Source organism: Cryptotermes secundus, unplaced genomic scaffold, assembly GCF_002891405.2.
Source record: "Cryptotermes secundus unplaced genomic scaffold, Csec_1.0 scaffold669, whole genome shotgun sequence".
In the NCBI taxonomy this organism is placed as follows: domain Eukaryota; kingdom Metazoa; phylum Arthropoda; class Insecta; order Blattodea; family Kalotermitidae; genus Cryptotermes; species Cryptotermes secundus.
Genome location: NW_019726235.1, coordinates 514,936 through 537,084, shown reverse-complemented (window position 1 = coordinate 537,084; position 22,149 = coordinate 514,936). Strand labels below are relative to the sequence as shown.

The following is a 22,149-nucleotide window of genomic DNA, read 5'->3' as shown; positions in this document are numbered from 1 at the left end:
TTCCAGGAGTCCACTAATACGTGGTCTACGTAATCATAAGTGTGATTAAAAAGTGGCTCTAATAAAATCTCTGCGCTCAACATCATGTTACCAATTACCATGCTTAAAGGAGTAGCTTAATTATTTATAATTATGCTTTATCCACTGTAATCTGAAAACATCTGACAGCTGTATGGTTTAAACCTCCTTCCCTTCTAGCTTGAGCACTGAAATCACCAATATTAATCTGACAGTTCTTTCTGCAGTCAACACAGGCTTTGTCAAGAATGTCACAGAAGACATCCTGTTCTTCATTGTTGTCTCCCTCAGTGATGCGTGTGCAATTGCAATACCACAATCAAAGACCTTTTCTTAGGAGCCCAAACAGTCCTGGTGATACTGCATCAAATGCAATAACTACATGCCTAGATGTCACATGCATTTGTTATAATGCCTGTTTCATGCTGCTACTAACTTTTAATGACTAGAAGAGACTGTACATGTTCATCTACCTACAACTCCACTGCCCCTCCTGCACAGCCGTTACACCTGATCTACTGACCTTCAGATGATCCAGCACCTCCTGATGCTATGGGCCCATTCAGTGACAGGACACTCCATGAACAAATTTTCAAATGCTTTATCCACTTGTGATGACAGAACAGTGTAAGTCCAATTACTTAGGTCTCATACCAGTAAGATTCTTATGCACTTGGCTTGTTCACCTCATACAATACCCTGAATAGGCTGGTCTAGTGGTAATGATATATATTCATATTCGGGAGGGGTCCAATTCCTGGCCAGGCCACTTGGCTATCTTCGCAGGCTTTTCAATGTATCCCTCAGTCCTTCCCGGCAAATGACATTGATATTAGCTCAAGTCGTCTATGACTGCTTTCTTCCTTAGCCTTTCCAATGCAGCATGCATCCCACTATTCAATTCTACATAGTTTAGATACTATGGAGTTTCACAGAACAAACCACAGAATCATGGCCACACCCCTACTATCCGGGAGGACCAATGGAGCTGCATTTCAGTGTCCCCAAAACTTCCCAGCATGGTAAGGGACTGGTAAGGACCTTACCAGTAGCCATGTTACTGCTGATATAGCTGTGGAGGCCATGTAAGTATTTTGTCCATCATGCAGCCCCTTCATACGGCTGAATTCAGACTTAACCACTACTAATGTCCTTTGTTGAGAACACTCGGTATTTTTGTTCTGCCTCACTACCAGTTTTTGCAACATTACTGTTCACACAAATAAAAATCATGGAAGAGATGTGGTTGGGAGGGGGATTAAAAGTATGCACACACTGGAGTAACTTGGAGATGGGACAATATATCCATCTTGAACTTTATCATCACCATACAATGCAAAAATCAAATCCTTTGATTTCTTGATTTGTTTCTTCAAGGCTGTCTTCACCTGTGGCAGGAGGTTCCATGCACAGTAACTAACTGCAGCATCAGCATTTTATATCTTGCCAAAAGAGAGCCTATCCTTCTCAATATCCAAAGGAAGAAAACAGTTCATTTTACTTTCATTGTCTTGCACTTGGTGGTGGAAATATGAGTGAGAGAAGGACTTCACAGTCATTTTTCACAAAATTTTTTCCCAGACACTGCTAAACTGTTACAGTGCATATAACAATGATGCTGATTTGTTGAATTCCAAATCTGTGCCACAGTCTTCTGTGTCTGCTGTTATGTTATTGCAACATTTTCTTCAGACAAAAGGCTTTAACCCTTTGACGTGGTCATTTAAATTCCGCGGCCGCGGCTCCTGCGGTAATATATTCAGCCGGCCATTTAAATTTTGCTCGAAAATTATTTATTCATCATTGTTCTTAAATTCTATGAGATAGGAACATGAAACTTTCACTAAAATGATCTTAAAAGGTGGTTTTATAACCTTACCTTATAATATGAACCCCCTTTATATCTTCAATGGAAGCATGTTATTTAGTATTTGAGCAGAGAATGGTACGCCTTGAAGGATGAAACTTTCACTAAAATGATCTTAAAAGTTGGTTTTATAACCTTGCCTTATAATATGAGCACCCGGTATCTCGGCTATGTAAGCAGGTGACGCCTTGAAGCATTAGTCTAAACACAGCGCTGGGTCACATTCACCAAACCGATACTGCGTATCTTTACTTTTGCTTTTTTTTTCTAACCACACTTCTGTGCGCCCTGCCATCTTCCCCGTGGGGGGAATACAAGTGGAAATGTCCCTCCGTGAGTCGTATATTTTGACAGATTAGCTGCAGTAAATTCAACCTTTGTGTTATAATAAGAAGGGTTTGGTGCTTCTGCGTTTCAGATTCCAACCTTTTCGGCTCCCCAGATGTCGTAGGGGTGACCACAGAATTCATGAATTTATTATAAGAACTGGCGTGTATATAGAGAACGAAAGCAGAGATTAGCTGGCTCAAAAAAAATAGTTATGGTCATCCCTCGAAACGACCACCAAGGTCAGTACGATAAAATGGCGTCAACTGGAGCCAGGAATGAAGGAATGAGTACTTTTCCCTCCCCCACACACATCCGTATCGTCTCAGGGGGTGACCACAGTGTTCTGCCTTAAATTGTGGCGTATTTCTAAGAAATGGGTGCTATGTACTGTGCGAAAGCAATCGATTTTACGAGAATAAAATTTTGGACAACCCTCTTCTAAGAATTCCAATTGAATGTGCTACTGTGGCCAGCTCAGGGTAATATGATATTATCAACATCGTAAATATCACGTCTCTGGTGTTTATTACTTCACAAGCAAAGCAAATACGCCATTGAGTGACGAAACCGCTACAAGAAGCAACACGAATTTGCTGCAAGACAGGCATATGTAACGATGACTTATCTCAGCTAAACTCGTTGGCTTAGTATACTCTGTTCTTGTGACAACAGGCCAGCGAAAAATCTAACAATCTACAGCAAAACCATCAATTATTATGGGCGTTCTAACATAGGTGTGCAGCTGGACGAAACATACACGCCGAACCCCCCCAGAGGATTTAAATCCCTGACGAAACATACACGACGAACCACGGCAACGGGTTAATATATTGTATTACCTCCCAATTTTGTGGATAAAATCTGGATGCCCAAAATTTCACCAGTTTTGCTCCATGATGATATGTAGCAACACCAAAAAATGACAGAATCTTACAACTTTCTTTCTTCATCTTGTGGTTCACAGTTGTAAGCCATTCTCCAAATACTGTTGCTGTCATCCATGCCGTTTCATTGGAGTACCAAGTAACAGGGAGATGTTCAAAGTGTCCACATGTTCTTCTTTGAATTCATGAGATTGTGCAGAAAGACCAATCACTGAAGGTTTTAACTTTTCTCCACTAGCACCTGGGCATGAAAGTATACTTATCTCTGGCAAAGTTTCCTGCCTTTACACTTGTCTCCTTTCTGAACCAAACTCTTTTCAGGGATGTCAATCTAACCATTTCATCAGCAATGAATATTAGCAAAACATACTTCAAAATTCTGACTTCTGCAAATCCATTCTTCCACCACTTCCAAGTCTGCTGGTGCTACTTTGCCAGAAAGAAATCAGAAACTTTACTCTAGTGCCCTTAAATGTCCCAAATACTAATAATACACTTCCCAACATGTAGATTTGTAACCAGTTTACAATTTTATCCCAAATTCCTTTCAAATATTTGTTTTTATAGTTCTTTCATATGTACATTTTAATTTATTAGTTGCAGAAAACTATAATAAACTGAAAATTATGCACTCTGGTGGGCACATCTCCCCGGTCTTTATTTGAATGAAAACTTCAAAACAAAAAATATGCAAAACACAATCACATCAATAGTCCCAAAGCTTTCTTCCATTATACATTAACCAATCAGTATTAGCTGTTTCATTAACTTAAGACACACAGGAAAATTACCTACAAATATCATGCCCTGCCATAATGTAACGGATAATGTTTTGTCAAACAGGAATCTGTGAACTTCGTATTTCTTCATCAAGACAAAATATTAATGTATAATGACATAACCATCATCACTATTAATGAACAGCAAAACCAATGGAAGATACACAGCAAACAAGCAGGCCGGATCCCAATTAAGACACCTCCTATTTACACCAAGTAATGAAGCTATTTGGCAATTCTGGTGCTACATGATGCTGAAACAGTACAAAGTTATTATGTGTGGGACTTTGCTTTCTATACAGATTTTCTGAACATACCTGGCAAGGATTTTGATCTGGTAAGCTACAAAAAATGAAAACTGTTCGTTTGTAACCTGTCCAAGTTTCATTATATTACACATTTAAGGTCACAGTGCAAGGACAAGTTTAGGCCTACCCTTTATGTATTCATTCCTTAATGACATTATGATTCTTACACTACTTCTATATTTCACAAAGATGCTTGTGCATATCTGACTTAAAAAACTAGTATGCCACTATGCACCTCTCATTTCATAAGGTCAAATCTAGAGTGACAACAGTACAGTCAACACAAAACCTTCATTTCCAGAAAGAACAAACTCAACACGAGTGACACAGTCATACACTAGGTAAGAAAGACAGACTGCAGCCTGCAAGCAGAAAATCCGCAAAAGAAATTAACAAAGATTCTAAGGAAAACATTCAAAACTACCCAAAATAATTTCAACTTATAATTCCCATTAAAAACCGTGAGAGATTATCTACCATTCTGTAAAATGACCTTCATAAAAACAGGATTACAACACATTCACCTAGACCTCAACAATATACATACACACATATACACCTGATTTTAACAAATTATTTTTTATGACATTAGCAGCATTCTTTTACTGTTTCTGTATACAGTACAACATGGATCAGCATTGAAAAATTTAAATAAACATAGTAACCTTGACAAAAATGTACTCCACTTGTAGTTCAAAAAGTCTTCTAACCACTTCTTGCATATATCACTTGAAGATAGTCTTATTAGGCCATGTTGTAAAGCTGACTTCTGCTTAGTAAAATGAAGGTTTCAGGTTGAAAGTATACTATGATCATTGCACTCTCACTCCAGAATCTTAATAAATAAAATAATAATAATAATAATAATAATAGATGTCTTAAATATGTCTTTGATATTCCTCAAGGACTCAAACCGACTAAGAACCAATGAGGACTGCTCAAAATACACTGTCACAAGTATCAATTTCAAGAAGATACAGAGCTCAAAACAAGTGACTATTATGACCTTCATGTCTGACACGTATCTGAGGTCTCACAGTAGTGACTACGACAAGTATGGTCCCCTGGGTTGCACCACTGGGTAGTTCAGAGACAGCCCAATATATCAAAGGAACATAAGCACCTCTATCTTCTGGTTCCAAGAATAAACCAACCAGCAAACCAGCCTGAACTATGCTGGTTCTTGCATGGATTTTTCTTCAAGCCTGATGATGGAAATGATATATTCTTCTTAAAAGTTATATATTTTTCAAAATATGCATCCAAAAGTACACCTTAAGAATGACGCTACTTTATTTACTTAAGAATCAGTAACAATGCAAAAAATATACTGCGTGTTCCTGAAGAGCTGTCAGCCAGCTACTCCAAGAAATTCCCTGCCTTTCATGGAACCTGAAAGTTCACTTACATGTTCACGAAAACATGTCGTCACTGTGGCCTTAACAACAAGAAAATTGCAAAAAGCAAGAAAGAGCAACTTAAATTACTCTGTTCTTATTCAGTCACCGAGTCAAAACACATCATTTTAAAAACTATGTCACATCCACTACAAAACCTATAGCAAATAAAGCAAACCATGATGTACACTTTGTTTCTTGCTATATTCTGTAACACGCACAATAAAAAAACTACACCCCATGAAGTACACCTATTAATTACCTCTGTGCAAGTTACCCAGTACTACTAAGTACTCAGTTTCATAAGAGTCTAAATACAGCTGATTTACATCCTTAAAGAAGATAAAATATTATAGTCATTTCGAGAAACATCAGCACTGACAACGGACTTTACATACAACTGTTATTAATCGAGTTGTCTGCATACGTATATGCTTCCAAATACCTAAGATTAGGTAACTTTACCAGCTCTAACCTAACCTACCCTCATCTTAAAATTTCATGTTTTAAGTTGACGTGTAATCTCATTAGGTGGATACCAGTGCTTCAAGAAAACCTGACAGCCTCCTCCTCCTCCTTCAGAGTACACCAACTTAAACAGTACCTTAACCCAGAAAATCACAATGTAACTTGTACTTCAATTATGTTATTTGTTGCACCACACAATACCATACAATTATGATTACCTATTACAATGTACTGTACAACCCAAGTTATTCTGTTAACCTACTGGTTAAGAAAAACTTACTTGTGTGTTTGTCTGACCATCAGGTGGGTCCACTACTACACCTTGGCCTCTTGTGGCTATGGTCATGACTAACTACGATACGTTACGTCAATAAAGCCACATCAATAACATTAAATCTAAGGGATCTGGAGTGTGGTACGCCGTAAACTTCATACAGGATTCTTGTTATACACTAGCTACATTATCTGAAATAAAAGAAAGGTATCTAGTTAGTTTTACTTCCTGCAGACCTCAACTTTGTTAAGACGGGCATAACCAATAACTGTTTCCTATGTGAATGTTGCACATGACACCAGAATTCTTGTTCTAAGATACGAATGCCTTATTTATCCTGTACTACATGACTATTTACTATTAAAATCTTGAACGGACACTCCTGTCTTCCAGAAACGAAATGTCCCCTTACAAACTTCAAACCTCAATGTAATATTTTTTCACACAGCAACGAACATCACAAACAAATACCGACATACTAATATCACTAGATATATACTAAATCGATCACACACGGTAAACGGAAAAATGGTATTAAATTGAGAAAAACAGTCTCATTCATCAGCCGGGCTACATACAAAATGGCGACCATCCCTATGATTAGTTCAACGAATTGAGAGATCGAATATTATACTTGTATAGAGTGTCTTGCCAAATTTTGTATTTTATATGGAAACATTAATGATTTTTACTACTTTTAAATTACAATTCGACAATAAATCTTACATAATAAGTGTAGTAGGAACGAAACCTCTTTGACGTAAGCTCTACATACACTGTATAAACACGACTGCGCGACTCACCGGTGGCACGGGCGTAAGAATATTACACATATGCAGTCTTTACTGATTCTAAGTACCAAGTTTTAAAAATATGGTTCTTGAATAAAGTTTATAATGTTTAATTTCACACGTCTCTTGCGAAATATAATGCACACTATTTAAAAATAATAAATGTAGACACAGTGTACTATTTTTCTCAAAATATCAGCTGGGATATGTACATATTTACCTCGTGGAGCAAGTCAAAAAATTCCCGATCGTGGTTTTAAGTGATAGTTTTAAGTACACAAAATACCATTATTAATACCTATATTATACTTTATAAAGTGGATCTCGCCGCAGTACACGCTGTACTGGCAGTTCAACATCACAGTTGTCAATAATCGTACTATAATATATGAAGTTCAGCAGATCACGCAACTTACCAGGAAGGGTTGTCAAAGAAAAGTCCCAGTGTTGCATGAGTGTAATCATTACTCTGCTTCGTGTATACGGAAATGTATTTGACACTGTGACATTGTCACGGTGTCTTGGGGTTGCTAATTTTTTGTTATTTATAACATAGTCATTTGGAATCAAAAATGATATAAAGAAGGGAGAGGCACGAAGTGAATTACCTTCCTTACCCCACCCTGCGTTCTACGTTGCCTGAAGGTCAGGGGCAAGGCTGTATGATAGCACCTTAAAATTCATAAAATCAATATTAACCGAACTTTATAAAAACATGCAGTGAAAGTCTATGAATATTTACTTGAAACTTTAATTTCCAGCATTTTTATACAGATCTGGTAAATTATTAGAAAATTATGATTTACAAGAATAACATTCCCAATTTTGTATGTTAATTTTACATAATGTTTCAGAGTTGCTGAATTGTATAACTAATGCCAGTTAATTAGCCTACAACCATGCCACCATTTGTACCTGTCCAGTCTCTCTACTCATCATGTCTGACTACAGTATTTGAGAATCTTTTGGAGAGTGTCAAGAAAACATCTAACACTGTTGAGCACCTCCGGAAAGTGATCCAGTCATCCCTGCATGCAGGGATTCGTGAGCATTTGATTCATATCACAACTGCACATTGTAGGTTGGTATGGTATGAGTTCCTGTAAAGAATGTTATTTATTGAGTTATCTTCTGCATTTTCCTGGAAGAACAGAAAAAGCATGATAAATCTCAATCTGGATAGCTGGTGTCCCAGCGAAGATTTGAACTGGTCATCTCCCAGTACAAGTCAAGGGAATTACCATTTGAGTCAACTTGCTTAGTGCAGTTGTCTCAAAGTTAGGAGCTGATGGGTGCCAGACTCAACTGAACACTTGAATTTCTTGGCCATGCATTACTTATCAACTTCATGGTAAACAAACACTATGCCAAATTTGTAACTTGGGAAAAATTAAGGAGCAGGACAGTATGGACATCTCTAGGCACAGTTTGCATATTGGAGTCACTGAAAGTGGCACTAAGAAAAGGTGACTTCAGGGAAACTTTAAAGAACACAATATGTGTTCGACACAACCTCTGGGCATACAGAGCGCACACAAAGCAAGACATGTAGTTGCTTATCTCAGAGGATCTTGAGCAAGAGTGGAAAATGATTCAAGGGAGGCTTGCACTACATGTAAACAACACAATTGTTCCTGCATGAAGTTGTCCACATTTTTCAGTGTCCTTCTGTAGACTGAAGTACAACAAATCATAAGAAAGAAGTTGAAATGACAGTAATTACACACTAATTCAGAGTCATTCTTGAGAGCCTGATATTTATTCAACCGGTCAAGAAATTCCCTGCCTTTTAAGGATCCTGAAAGTTTATTATGATCTTCATAGGAACCTACTACTGGACCTCTCCTGAGCCACATAATTCCAGTCCACATCCATTTTAATATTACCCTCTCATGTATGCCTAGATCAATGGTTTCCAAACTTTCTATAATATTGCACCCCCCACCCCAGTCTAACTTGGTGTGAGTGTATAAAGAACGACTTTTTCAGATTAAACTAACTGCATGGAGCTGAGTCCTTCTTGAGAAGCTAAGAATTTCCCAGCATTTTATGGAACCCGAATGTTCATTACTGTGTTCATAAGAGCCCTCCATTGGTCCGTAGTCCGAGCCAGACCACCCCATCCTATCTCTCTAAGATCCATTTTAATATTGTCCACCTACCTATGGCCTTTTTAGATTCCATTTTTAAAATAAGCATATTTTAGGCTTCCATCTCTGCCTTGTTTACATTGTAACACTGGGACATGCTGTGTAATATCTCCACCTGCTTTTCATCTGAAATTATGATCTTTTTGTCAGGAATAATATATACGTGCTGTTGGACCTGTTAAGCATATTGCTTGATCAAGCTGTCAAACAACTTGACCACTCTGGTGGGGATGATAATTCGTGTCTCCGTGCTGAGCAGTGCTCTGCCTTGCTGTCTACTCTGGAACAGTGTCAAGCTACAGGACTACAGGAACTCACAGTCAAGGTGATGATAGTGTTCCTTCGTAATTTTGTAACTCACAAACATGCAGAATAAAATTGTGACTAGATTTGATTAATTAGTAACATATTTATATTATCCAAGACCAGTGTGTTTATTCAATCAGAATTCCTACTTCCATACTTATCACAAGTCGAAAGTCACACATCTGCTGGTGCAGGGTATGTTTTGACCCTCATGCAAATATTGAGAATGACAGTATGGGCTGTCTAAGACATAGCATATGGATTGATGGAACTGAGACTTTAAATGAACATTAAGGCATTAAATTATTGATAAAAGTAAGTTTCATTCTTTCAAAAAGATATTTCCATTTCAACAATTCTATATTTTATGATGATGGTATATCAATACAATAATTGCAAGCTACAGTTATTCAGTGCACATGTCACAGAAATGTAAACAATGCAGGGAATATAAGCTACTGAATTTGTGCATGTTGCATGGAGCACTTTTTATACAATAGTACATACAGGTCCCATCCCCACAATACTGTAGGTCACATTATTTGCGATGGACAAACAATCTGAGCGCTTTGGTTTCTTACCATCAATGCTCCATATTTGCACCTCACTTGCCCATCTATCAGAATGATAACCTGGAACTTGGTAACTTTATCTTTGACCTGAGCAGGAAGGTAGCTCAGCCATGAGGCCACAGAAGATCCTAGCTGTGTACAAGTGTGACTCCTACAGACTGCCCTACCCCAGACATGTTTGTATGATTTTCACAAGTCTCTCAAAGCAAATACTAGAGCAGCATTTTAAATAGGCTATGAGTGCTCATTTCTATGCCCTCTCAATATAATAATTTCATCTGTTATACACAAACAGGACGTAACTTACAAATACCCCTCTAGTGTCTGCCCCTGAGAGTATCTCCCATACAACCCTTTGTTAACCAGTATTTTATATCAGGTTCGCCTGGACCCTCGTCGGGCAGGGGATATAGAAACAGTTTCATCAGCCAATGTTTCATTTCACCGTGTTCTGCGAGGTGGACTTGCAGCAAATCTGCGCTCATTGGTCCTGCGCTCTGTATGTGACAATGAAATTCTTAGACTCTTGGGCCGCCACTGTCCACATCTGCGACATCTGGATGCCACATCCTCCTGGCTTGTGGACGATAATGGGCTACGTTCGCTCTGTTTCAAGGTATGTAAAGTTCTTTCCATGGTGATGTGATTTTTAGGCAAGTTATTGGCCCTGGCTTGTTCTTGATCTTATGTATAAAACACTGTTCTGCATGAAGTTTATTACTGGCAGCCCTTACTTAGATTTAAGAATCAGAATAAATTTTTATCTGTATCATGCATATGGGGGCCAAAGGCTTTTAAATGGCCCTGGTGGGGTGCACTGATGCCAGTAAGTGCACACCATTAAGTACCAGAACTCCATTTGTTAAGTAGGGCTCTGCCAGCAAATCCTAGCCCTGCCCCCCACCTTGTGGTGAGAGCACAGATGTGACAGATGGAGCAGGGTGAAAGGTGAGCATCCAGAGCCTTCAAACGGGACTCTCTGGCTAAGGGAAGGAAAACCCCTACAGAAAAACTGAAGGGGGGGTTAGACGTGGTGAAGCTAACACCCCCTAAGGGAGTACACCCTGACAGAAAATCATTGGTCCTCCTAATTTAAGGAGTTGGGTAAAGACTGACAACCTCTCCCCAGAATACATTACTTGATCAGAAACCCAATGAAAAAAAGTGGGGGGCACAAAGGTTAAACTTAAAAGAACCATATAGCCAAAGGAGATTGGACATACACTTTTAAACTTGCGGTTTTATGATGGTGAAAATATAGGGGGTGATTTTGTGGGCTGTGACACTGCGCAGTGTCATAAGTCAGAAGAATATGTCTCGCTGAGTAGCAGACTGTTAGAACGCTTTGTAGACAGCATAAAAAGTGTACTTCTTGCAGTTATCCTTCCATACTTTAGCAGAATATTTTTCATAAATTAACCTGCAAATGTCATTATGGCTTAGTGCCAATATCTGCATCAAGTGGCATGCAAGATGGCTGAACACCTGGAAATGTATCTGCAAGTGAATTTATAAAATGTGTTGTGATAAAAGTGTAGATACACTGTTGCCAAGAACTAAGCTCTGTAATACACACCATAGAAATGAATTAAATTAAAATCAGTATAGCAACTTTAGCATGGGGACAGCTTTTGCTTTGACTTATTTCATCCTGGTCCATCACACTAGTTATAGTACAAAAGATTATTAATGCCGTTTAGTGTGATTGATAATTTGTTTTATCTTTCATCCTTTACACGTTTCAGTCAGAGCTACCATCTTCAGAAAGACATATCAGTGCATACAGATACGACCAGTATAATGTCATGAATATAAAATATTAGCCTTTAATAATTAGTGATGTGCGTGAATTTATTAAAATATTTATAAATTCTTATAATTAGTCTATTTACAAGTATAGTTTAAAAAACTTTGTTAAAATCTAGAACCAATTTGGTTGGTGTCCTTTATACTGCAAGTGGACTACACTAAAGAGTCCTGTTCTTCAAACAATGGAATCACAAGATGGTAGACACCCATCTTCCTCTAAAGAGAACCAGTATAAAGGACATGAACCAAATTGGTTCTAGATTTTAACAAAGTTTTTTAAACCATACTGGTAAATAGACTATTATAATAATTTATAAATATTTTAATAAATTCAGGCTTAAAGGCTAATATTTTATATCTGTGACATTGTAAAAGCAGTGTCTGTATGTATTGATAATGATCAATGACATTGTAATAGTAGTTTCCGCATGTATTCGCATGTCCCTTTGAAGTTGGTCATTCTGATTGAAACAAGTAAAGAATGAAAGATCAAAAAAAATATATATATATATATATCAATATCAATCACACTGGATGGTGTTAATAATCTTTTATACAGATTTTCTTGTTATAATAAAAATCGTAAGTCCTATTGCATTATGCAACATACCATTTTCAAGGGCATCTACATCAAGTCTAAGGCACTCCAAATGAACTGTTAAATTTAGTTTCACTCAGTGCCTTGTAGGATAATGGCCAGATGAAAGATCATGTAAATGTTTGTCACAGAATCAAATGTGAAACTATCTCAATAAGGGTATTATAGGCTGCAGTGTTCATCATCAAAGAATTAAATGCTCTAATGGGAGATTAAACTGTACATTTTGCACATCCTTGCGCAAACACACTGCTTCCATTTTCACCTGAATAATTTCTAACAAGTCAGTTCAGATGTGATGTTGCATCATCCAGCTGCACTGCTAATGCTTTCGAATTTCTTCTCAGGAGCAAGAGTCACATACTTTGCCTCCTGATGGCTACTGTGGTGACACTTGTGGGTGGTTTTCAGCCATTCAGCCGTCTGATCTGAACATATGCTGTCGAAGTCTTCAGGAGGTTCGCATCCAGGATACCAACACATCAGAACTTGGGGTTATCATGCTCCTTCTCTTCATTCCGAACCTTAAGTCCTTGGGAGGGTTCATATACTACAGGTACAGCCATAATATGTGATTGATCCAACAAGGAGGTCCACCAAAATCTGGTATCTTCCCTTGGAACCCATCCTTACTTTGCACAGCATGACCACTGTTATAATGAATGAGTTCCTTTGTAAAGTTCTAAGCAAGTAGACAAAATGCTTGAAGCCAGGATGGCTCCATGACTACTGAATGTTGTGCTGTAGTAGGGTTGCAATGAAGCTTGTAGCCCCACAGGTTAATATAAACCTGCTTTGATACTGTGCTGATCAGTACTCAACATAATTTTGTGCTGTAGTGGACTGAACCAAATTATTCTCACATAAGGTTAAAAGAAAGATAAAGTTGTCCCTGTGCTTAACTAATTAAGGACTGTGCCATGAAAGTGTATGGGGAAGGGGACATACAGATCCACATTTTCTTGCCCTCAGCACTAGCTGGAGGTGAGTAAATTATTCTCACATAGAATTCTGAAATCATTGCAGGATGGATGAAGACGATTTTAACAGTAGAGCAGTTTCCTAATCTGACATCAGTAAACAATTTTGAACCTAATTCTTTCTTTTGAACCATCCCTGTGCTATGATTAAGGAATGCTATAATGAAAAGTAAGCAGCATTATTTTATTTTATGGTTGTAGGAATGTAGGTGATGCCATCATGAATCTGTCACAACACTATGATGGCAAGCTGAAGCTTAACCTGACAGACTTGTGGGACACTTGTCTGTCACCAGAGAAGGCCAGCATCCTGTCAGCTGCAGCTCCTCAGCTGGCCAGTCTGTACACTCGTGGAAGCTGGTTACACAGTGTCGGATCATTCTCCCATCTCGTTGCACTGACTGTCGATTTTGACTTCGTAGACTTTTCTCCAGCACTGGAAAGTTATCTGATAGAGCATGGGCAGAAACTGCAGAAGCTTGTCTTGGTTGATCAGGTGGGAAATCCACTGTGGATGCTTCTTCATGTCACTGTAATAATTAAGCGTCACAGGCACTTCCACTTATCTGTTTATCATTAATTGATTAATGTCAAGCAAAAAGTTGGTCAGTTCAAAACAGTAATTTAATATTTTGTGAGTAATAAACCTAATTCATTTTCTACAATATGGTATACAGATTTTTGGTGAAATTCATTTATATAGATATCATTAATCATAGCCCTATCTTTTCCAGTATAGAGCCCAGTTTGCCTGTTGCAAATAATATAGAACATCTATCTATATACAGAGGTTTAGCCAACAATTACAGTATTCTGTTTGCACAGTTTATTTGGTTGGCCATCAGCATGTAGTGACTCGTGCCTTGACATACACAGAGTCTGCAGCTAGACAGCTGCTCTTATAATCACTGCATGTCTGTTTGTGCAGCCAGTTAGCTGTACTTCTATTGAACCATGGTGAGATAAATGGTACAGGACAAAATGAATATGTATTATAACAAACGTGTTCATGATTTTCATCAGCAGTCACAGAAGACATGTCATTTGGATACTGAAAATCCAAATATTTTCCACCAGATCCCATTACACAACCAGAAACCTGGTAAATGGTTTGCTCTGAAAGTTAGAAGAATCATAGGCAGCATATTTTTTGTGATGCAGTTGATTCAGAACGACATGTGACCAAAATTCTTGAGCCCTTCTTTCTTTGAAGAATTAACTGTGGAAGAAATGATTTACATGTATGTTCAGCAGGAGAGCACACAAGCACACACTGCAGAAATTCAATGTGATGCTATGAGGTGATTTTGATTAACAGATCAGTCAGTGAGTAGAGGACTTTAGCCATCATGTTCCCCAGATGTCAATGTGTGTGATATATGTTTGTGGGGAAACCTGAAACAGAAAGTTTATAGAAGAAATACTTTGAAAGCCTTCCAGAATGAAATATGGAGTGTTATCCTAGAAAAAAAATGATAGCAGACAATAAAGTGTATAAAAGAATATGTTACAATGGTGTTAGAGGACACCACTTTCAGCAGTTGTTATAGTAGTGTAGGGCAAGTAAAGTGGTTTTATGGATTTCTTTACCATGGACACAGCTTCCAATTCAGTCATTGATTGCAGTGAATATGCTTACTGGAGAGAAGCTAAACACCAGGCAGTGTCTTGCTCTACAAACAGGCAGTTATAAGGTATAAACCAAGGAATGAGGTTGATACTTAACTCTGTGACAGGATTATTGTTAGTATATTTGATGATATACTGGCATTTACTGGAACAGTTTACCACACTACAGTAATGCCAATAAATAAATTTACAAATCATTTTACTGACTGCCTCTGTGGTCTAAGGATCAGAGTTCCTGGCAACAGATCCAGAGGTCTTGGGTTTCATTACCGACGCTGCCAGATTTTCTGAGTAGTGGGTCTGGAACGGGGTCCACCCAGCCTCGTGAGGATAATTGAGGAGCTATTTCAAGGAAATAGTGGCTCCAGTCTAGAAAACAGAGATTAATGGCCGTGGGGATCCATTGCGCTGACCATGACACCCTATATCCACTAAAGTTGCCACTATCTTCACCAACAAGCAATGGTCACTCTGTCAGTGTAGTTTGCATGCGGACTACAGGCCACGGAGTTTATTTGTTTATAAGTAATTTTATTACATTGCTTTTATATGACCCTGAACATATCATGATGTGGCAGTCCAGTTGAACCTTGCAGCTGTTATATGACTGTGATGTCATCATTCTTGTCAAGGACATAAACTTTTTTTGTGATCTTTCTGGATTCTGTTTTAGCCTACTTTCTTATTTTATATAAGAAAACATAGGCTTGTGGTATCATCATATCTGTGTCTCTCCCCCAGTAAGTTTTGTGCTGGCAGATTTAATGAAACTCTGTAATAATGTCATCCCTATAGAGCCAGCCCCACTTCTGTAGTTTTCTACTTCCTGCCATCAATGATGTGGCCTAATGAAGGTCATATTCCAGTATTTGCCTGGAGTGACTAAGGAAAACCACAAGACACCTCAGTTGGGATAGTACCATTTAATGTAGGATTCTGAAATTTTTAAAAATCCTACAAATTCTCAATTAAGAATTTTCTTATAAGTTAAAACAAGATAGGTTATACTAGACAAAATTATGGACAGAGCAGATCACTGAATTCTGCAATTCTTACTTTGTAGCTCTTGCAGACCAAAGGCTAAATGCGAAAACACCGACAAGTATGGTCTTCTGCATTGTAATACCGAGTAGTTCAGAGACAGCCCAAAGTTTTGGAGGAAAATATCACCTCAGTCTTTAAGGATGAAGCAAGAATCCAGCAGAAACAGGCAGTAAGTTGTTTCTCCCAACTACACAGCTTCAGAACCCATAAGATTGTACTGTTCATAGTAATTTCTGAGAGAACCTCAAATGCAACAAGCAAACATTAATATTTATAGACAATTTGTGGTTGATTTGAGAGAAAGATGAAAAGGAAATTGAAAAGAAACTAAAACAGTGGAATATTATTAGAAAGGAACACACACTCAATGCAGACAGCACAGTGACCAAGGAACATAGACACAGACATCCGAATAAACATTAATGACAATTATTAAAAAGGTGGACAAACTCATTTATTTGGGAAGAGAAATAAATTCAGAAGGGAAAATTCAGGAGATGAAAAGAGGAATACAAAATAGTTCTAGATTTTAACACATCATAAGAGGAATATTATGGGACAGAGAACAGAAACAATGCAAAACCTACCTGTAAGGTGCACATCCTAACATATACCACCAAGTCAAAGGTTCTTACAATGATAAAGAAAAGCAAATCCAAGCAATGGATATGACATTTTTGAGAAGTACTGAGGAAAGAACACTAAGGGATAGAATAAAGAATTAAAGTCTTGGTGAAGCAGTTGGAGTTCAAAATTTATGAGAGAAATGTAATGGTTAAGCCATGCAAGAATGGGCAGAACAAGCACACTGAGATGGATATCAGAATTAAATGTTAAAGCAAAGAGAACCATAGGATGACTCAGAACAAGATGGTTTGGCCAGGAATTGGAAGTTATGAAGAAAGAGGAAAGACCTGGCAAGAAACTGAAAAGGAAGGCTTGTGGGAAGAAAGATTTGAGGCTGTTTGTACATTAGCTCATATAAAACAGAAATGATGCTAGAACAAGGAAAGGAGATGTTTGTCACCCTCACCATCTCAACATTTACCTTATGACTGTGGCAGACTGACACATCCATCCACAACACAGCATTCCTCATTTCCTCCAAACTTAATTTTGTTATCATTTTAAACATGTCCCAAACAGAAAGCTCCATATCAGTGTTAACCTTTTGAGTATTGCACTTTATAATTATGATGATGTCAATAAATCACACTGACCTTAGAAGGGGTGATTTTGAAATTAAGTTTGATGTCACATATTGGTCTGTCTTAACCATCAGATTCATTCTGTGGATGTGTCGATGCTGGCGGAGAACTGTCCTTGTCTGAAGGAACTTGGGGCCAAGTTGGAAGGAGGATGGTATGGTGAAGCTGGAGCTATGCTGCCACAACTTGTCATATGCAGAATTCGTGTTGGTGCCACAGAAACGCTGCATGCTCTGCTTGTGCATACTCCACGTCTTGAACACCTCGAGGTAAGCAAAGATCAGTTGCACTAGTTGTGTTAATACAGGATAAATGTATTAAACTATGTCTGTGCACACTATGAAGGCATATATGGGGCATAGAGGTGAAGTTCCACGTATTCCTAATCTTAGAATTGTAGAAATAAGCGGCCAACTGTTGGACAGTATAAGATTTCCTAAAGCCCAGTGAAGTATCAGTATTTACTTCATATAAGCAGTCCCTGTAATTAAGAACTCACTTTTTCATGGCAGGTGGTGCTGGAAGAGGAGAACTATGGAGAAGGGGTGGAAGTGGTAGATGACTTTCTTATATCACAGAGCCTGGCTGAGAATCCTCACCCAGCACATCTCCGTGTGTTTGTGCTGCGCAGTGAGTGCAACCTGACGGCTCTGTCTGTGCAGTTGCTCATCAGTTCATGTCCTTCACTAAGATTCATAGGCGACCTCCATTCCTGGACAGGTATATCTGACAGTGACATAGAACAGCTGGCCCAGGAAATTGTGGATAGAAACATGGACCTCATGCTAAGTTACAGAGGCAATTTGTTGCCCCCCCGCAGGGTTCGGTGCCTTGTGGCCAAGACATAGAACTTCATTCAGCCTTGGACAACTTGCTAAGCCAGTGTGAGCACAGACTGCTTGGAGGAATAGTTCTGATGCTGTGAACAAGTACCAACAATCACAAGATCACTTATATAAATAGGAGTATTTTTCAAATTATGAGTTACAGTGTGGGAGAGTGTGGACTGGATCCATTTGGCTTAGAACAGAGTCTACTGGTGGACTCCGGTGAACACAGGATTGAACCTTCAGGTTGTAGGTGGAGGTATTCCTTTCCTAAAACAACATGAGTGGGGAGGATGACACCTGTCATAGCAAGTCACAGAAGACTGTAATCTACTTACCAAAAGAATGCAGGAAGCTTCCCTCATAGGACTTTCCATTAGACCTGTGCATATGCTGTTCAGGACACCCATCTGCCCAAGTTTTCAGCAGCCTCCCCCACACACACACACACACACACTGCACTACCTACAGCCCTTATTGCTCGACAGATCCACCAGCACTTCCCATTTGTCACTCATACTACATTTCTCCTGTCTCTCCAGCTTCACAAATACAGAGCCATCACTAGTTACTTCTCTCCTTGCTCCTATTGGTTCACTCTAGGCTCCTTTGCAGACCTATAGCTCAAACTGTTGTTGCTTGTTTGACTTACTTTGACCTTGAAGACAGAGGCAGTACGTTCCTTTGAAATGTCAGTGAACTGCTGGAATATATGTATCACATCACATATGATAGCACAGTTCACAATCACTGCTGTGAACACAATACACTGAACCCTACTCAAAACAGAATATCAGAGGATAAAGACAATTTTCTGTTTTACATACATTCCAATTTCATGAAGGCTCTTATGAAACTACATACAAATAAATTAATATACATTATATTCCCATGGTGTATATCGGCTAAAAATTCATAAAACTATGAACTCCCCTTTTTTACTCTACTTTCCTTATTTTGAAAAAAAAATAAAATTAGGCTTATGAGATCACCTTACTGTGTGTGTGTCACCCCAAACATTGCTAGACAAAAGCTCAGTAAAGACATTCCCACATCAATGAATACACATGCAGCAATAGAAGATGTACAGTATTACAGTTAACAGCTTGCTCATGCTCACCTTCAAAAAATTAGCATCCAGTGATTGCAGTAGATAACAGCACACATGCCAAACAGCAGGAACTGTACAGTTCATGCAGATATTCAGTTATCCAGCATTAACAGTCCTGTTTCTTTAATGGCAATGTGGAAGTGAAAATATATGTCATTGCCAATTACAATAGATTACCAGCCATCAATCCTAGAAACTGGTGAGGAACCTGTGAGCATGCTGCACCGTAACAGTCACCGAGCTGCTGTGCACCTTGAACTTTGTAGGGGTGAAAGGAGCTTACAAAAACAGTAAAGACCTGTATAGAGGAATAAATGACCTTAAGAGGGGTTACCAGCCTAGCAGTAACTTCGTGAAGGATGAGAATGGTGATCTGCTTGCAGATTCTCACAACATTTTGAATAGGTGGAGGAACTACTTCTCTCAGTTATTGACTGTACATAGGGTCAGTGATGTTAGGCAGAGAGAAATACACACAGCTGAGCCATTAGTACCTGATCCTAGCCCTTTTGAGATTGCAAGTCCTATTGCAAAATTGAAAAGGTATAAATCACCAGGTAGTAATCAAATTGTGGTAGAACTTATTCAAGCAGGAGGCGAAGTATTATGTTCTAAGATCCATAAGCAAATTCTATTTGGAATAAGGACGAATTGCATGATCAGTGGAAGGAGTCTATCATTGTACCAGTTCACAAGAAGGGTGATAAAACTGAGTGTAGTAATTATCGGGGCATATCACTGCTATCAACTTCATACAAAATTTTATTCAATATTCTTCTCACAAGGTCAAGTCCATACATAGATGAAATTATTGGGAATCACCAGTGTGGGTGTCAACATAACAGATCAACTACCGATCATCTCATTTGCATTCATCAGATAACTGGAGAAAATGGGTGTACAAGAAGACAATACATCAGCTATTAACAGACTTCAAGAGAGCCTATGATTCAGTTAAGAGGGAAGTATTATACAATATTCTGATAGAGTTTGGTATACCCATGAAACTAGTCAGGCTGATCGAAGTGTGTTTAAATGAAACATACTGTAAAGTCCATATAGGTAAACATCTGTCTGATAACTTTCATATCCAGAATGGTTTAAAACAGGAAGGTGCTTTATTACCACTGCTATTTAACTTTGCTTTAGAAAATGTAATTAGGAAGATCCAAGAAAACCAGGTGGAAGTGGAACTGAATGGGACACATCAGCTGTTGGCCTATGCTGCTGCTGATATGAATCTACTGGGTGATAATATAGATACCATAAATAGAAACACATAAACTTTAACTGACGCTAGTAAGGAGATTGGTCTAGAAGTAAACACAGACAAAACTAAGTATATGTTGGTATCTCGCCACCAAAATGCATGGCAATATCAGGACATAAAGACAGGTAACAGATGTTTTGAAAATATGGCAATTCAGATATTTGGGAATGACTATAACAAATCAAAACCTGATTGAGGAGGAAATTAAGAGATTGAACTTGGGTAATGCTTGCTACCATTCAGTCCAGAGCCTTTTGTCTCCTCATCTGCTGTCCAAAAACATAAAAATTAGAATATACAAAACTACAGGGTGGGGCGCAGAAACTTCCTCTTTTTGAAGGCGAATAAAAGAAAAATTATTGCTGATAGACAAAATTTATGTTTAGCTAATGAAAGAACATACTTTAAAATTTTAAATCATGTAGTTCTAAACAAAATATCTTGAATGTGGTGGCCACCGTTCTCTATGCACTGATGCAACCGTTTTCTGAAGTTCCCCTCTGCACATTCCAACATGTGCACCGGAATTTGGGCTACTTCCTGCCGAATAACATTCTTCAGCTGAAGCAGGTTTGTGGGGCGATGTTTAAAAACCTCTTCCTTGAGGTATCCCCAAAAAAAATCACAGGGCATTAGATCAGGTGAGTGTGCTGCCCACGGGATGTCACCTCGAAGCGAGATGAGCCGTCCAGGGAACTTTGCCCTCAAAACTGTCACCGAAGCTCAGGCTCTGTGGGCTGTGGCACCATCCTGTTGGAACCAGACATTTCCTAGATGCATTTCTTCAAGAGCTAGTTCGAAAAAGATCTCAAAAGCGACTGTCAAACTGTCTCCACATTTTCTGGTGTCGTAACAGTCTGTTGCCATCCTGATGATTTTTTCACCACACTCCCGGTTGTCCTAAAGTTCTCTACGCACCAAACAACTGATTTCCGGTCGGAAACCAGACCTCTGGGCTTAATTCTGAAGTGAGTACGGAATGCACGCTGCACTGCCACGTAGGAATGGTTGTTCGAAAAATAGGCTTCGACAGCAAACGCAAGCTGCTCACTCGTCCACCTCATGTTTCCTACTGAAGGGTATTAGACAGAAACTTCCATGACTGCTGCGTTCACCGAGCCTATCCCCACTTTTCTGCGACCTCCCCTCCATTCACAATGCATCTTCACAAAAAGGAAGTTTCTGTGCCTCATCCTGTATAATTTTGCCTGTGGTTCTGTATGGGTATGACAGGAGGAGCTTCATAACTTGTACGCTTCTCCAAGTATAATTAGAATAATCAAATCAAGGGGGTTGAGGTGGGTAGGGCATGTAGCACGAATGGTGAGAGGAGAAATGCACATTGGATACTGGTGGGAAAGCCAAAAGGAAGGAGACCACTGGGAAGACCAAGGTGTAGGTGGGTGGACAATATTAAAATGCATCTTGGAGAGATAGGATGAGATGGTATGGTTTGGATTGATCTGGCTCAGGATAGGGACCACTGGAGGACTCTTGTGAACACAGTAATGAACCTTCGGGTTCCATAA

At 38.8% G+C, this 22,149-nt stretch overlaps 2 protein-coding genes across 9 annotated transcripts in view; one reads left to right on the top strand and one right to left on the bottom strand.

The window, feature by feature from the left end:
- Positions 1 to 7,582, bottom strand: part of LOC111864081 (probable ubiquitin carboxyl-terminal hydrolase FAF-X) — a 115,994-nt gene extending 108,412 nt beyond the window's left edge. For 2 of the 5 annotated variants that reach the window (XM_023851072.1, XM_023851075.1), the window contains exons 1-2: positions 7,052 to 7,130; positions 6,332 to 6,516 (exon numbers count right to left, since the gene is read on the bottom strand). In XM_023851072.1, the coding sequence (XP_023706840.1) occupies positions 6,332 to 6,397 (66 nt within the window). In that variant the 5' untranslated portion in view covers positions 6,398 to 6,516; positions 7,052 to 7,130. Of the gene's footprint in view, positions 1 to 6,331; positions 6,517 to 6,683; positions 6,859 to 7,051; positions 7,131 to 7,336; positions 7,399 to 7,532 lie in introns of those variants that run through there. The other 3 variants (XM_023851074.1, XM_033751321.1, XM_023851073.2) reach the window with 3 other exon arrangements.
- On the top strand, positions 7,331 to 19,230 carry LOC111864082. Of its 4 annotated transcripts, none has more exons than XM_023851079.2 (8): positions 7,331 to 7,389; positions 7,971 to 8,197; positions 9,417 to 9,591; positions 10,524 to 10,760; positions 12,899 to 13,107; positions 13,733 to 14,027; positions 17,487 to 17,681; positions 17,925 to 19,230. In XM_023851079.2, the coding sequence occupies exons 2-8, from the start codon at positions 8,016 to 8,018 to the stop codon at positions 18,258 to 18,260; spliced, it is 1,629 nt and encodes a 542-aa protein (XP_023706847.1). In that variant the 5' UTR covers positions 7,331 to 7,389; positions 7,971 to 8,015; the 3' UTR covers positions 18,261 to 19,230. The 4 variants fall into 4 exon arrangements, with proteins under 4 accessions (XP_023706847.1, XP_023706846.1, XP_023706844.1 ...); XM_023851078.2 differs by lacking the exon at positions 7,331 to 7,389 and adding an exon at positions 7,485 to 7,573; XM_023851076.2 differs by lacking the exon at positions 7,331 to 7,389 and adding an exon at positions 7,672 to 7,761.
- Positions 19,231 to 22,149: the final 2,919 nt, after the last annotated feature.

Bases quoted from the DNA above. Each gene is read 5' to 3' on its own strand.
- LOC111864082 (XM_023851079.2), top strand. From the start codon at position 8,016: ATGCCACCATTTGTACCTGTCCAGTCTCTCTACTCATCATGTCTGACT. The intron at 10,761-12,898 runs GTATGTAAAGTT...ATTTCTTCTCAG, and splicing joins TACGTTCGCTCTGTTTCAAG to GAGCAAGAGTCACATACTTT. The intron at 14,028-17,486 runs GTGGGAAATCCA...CTTAACCATCAG, and splicing joins AGCTTGTCTTGGTTGATCAG to ATTCATTCTGTGGATGTGTC.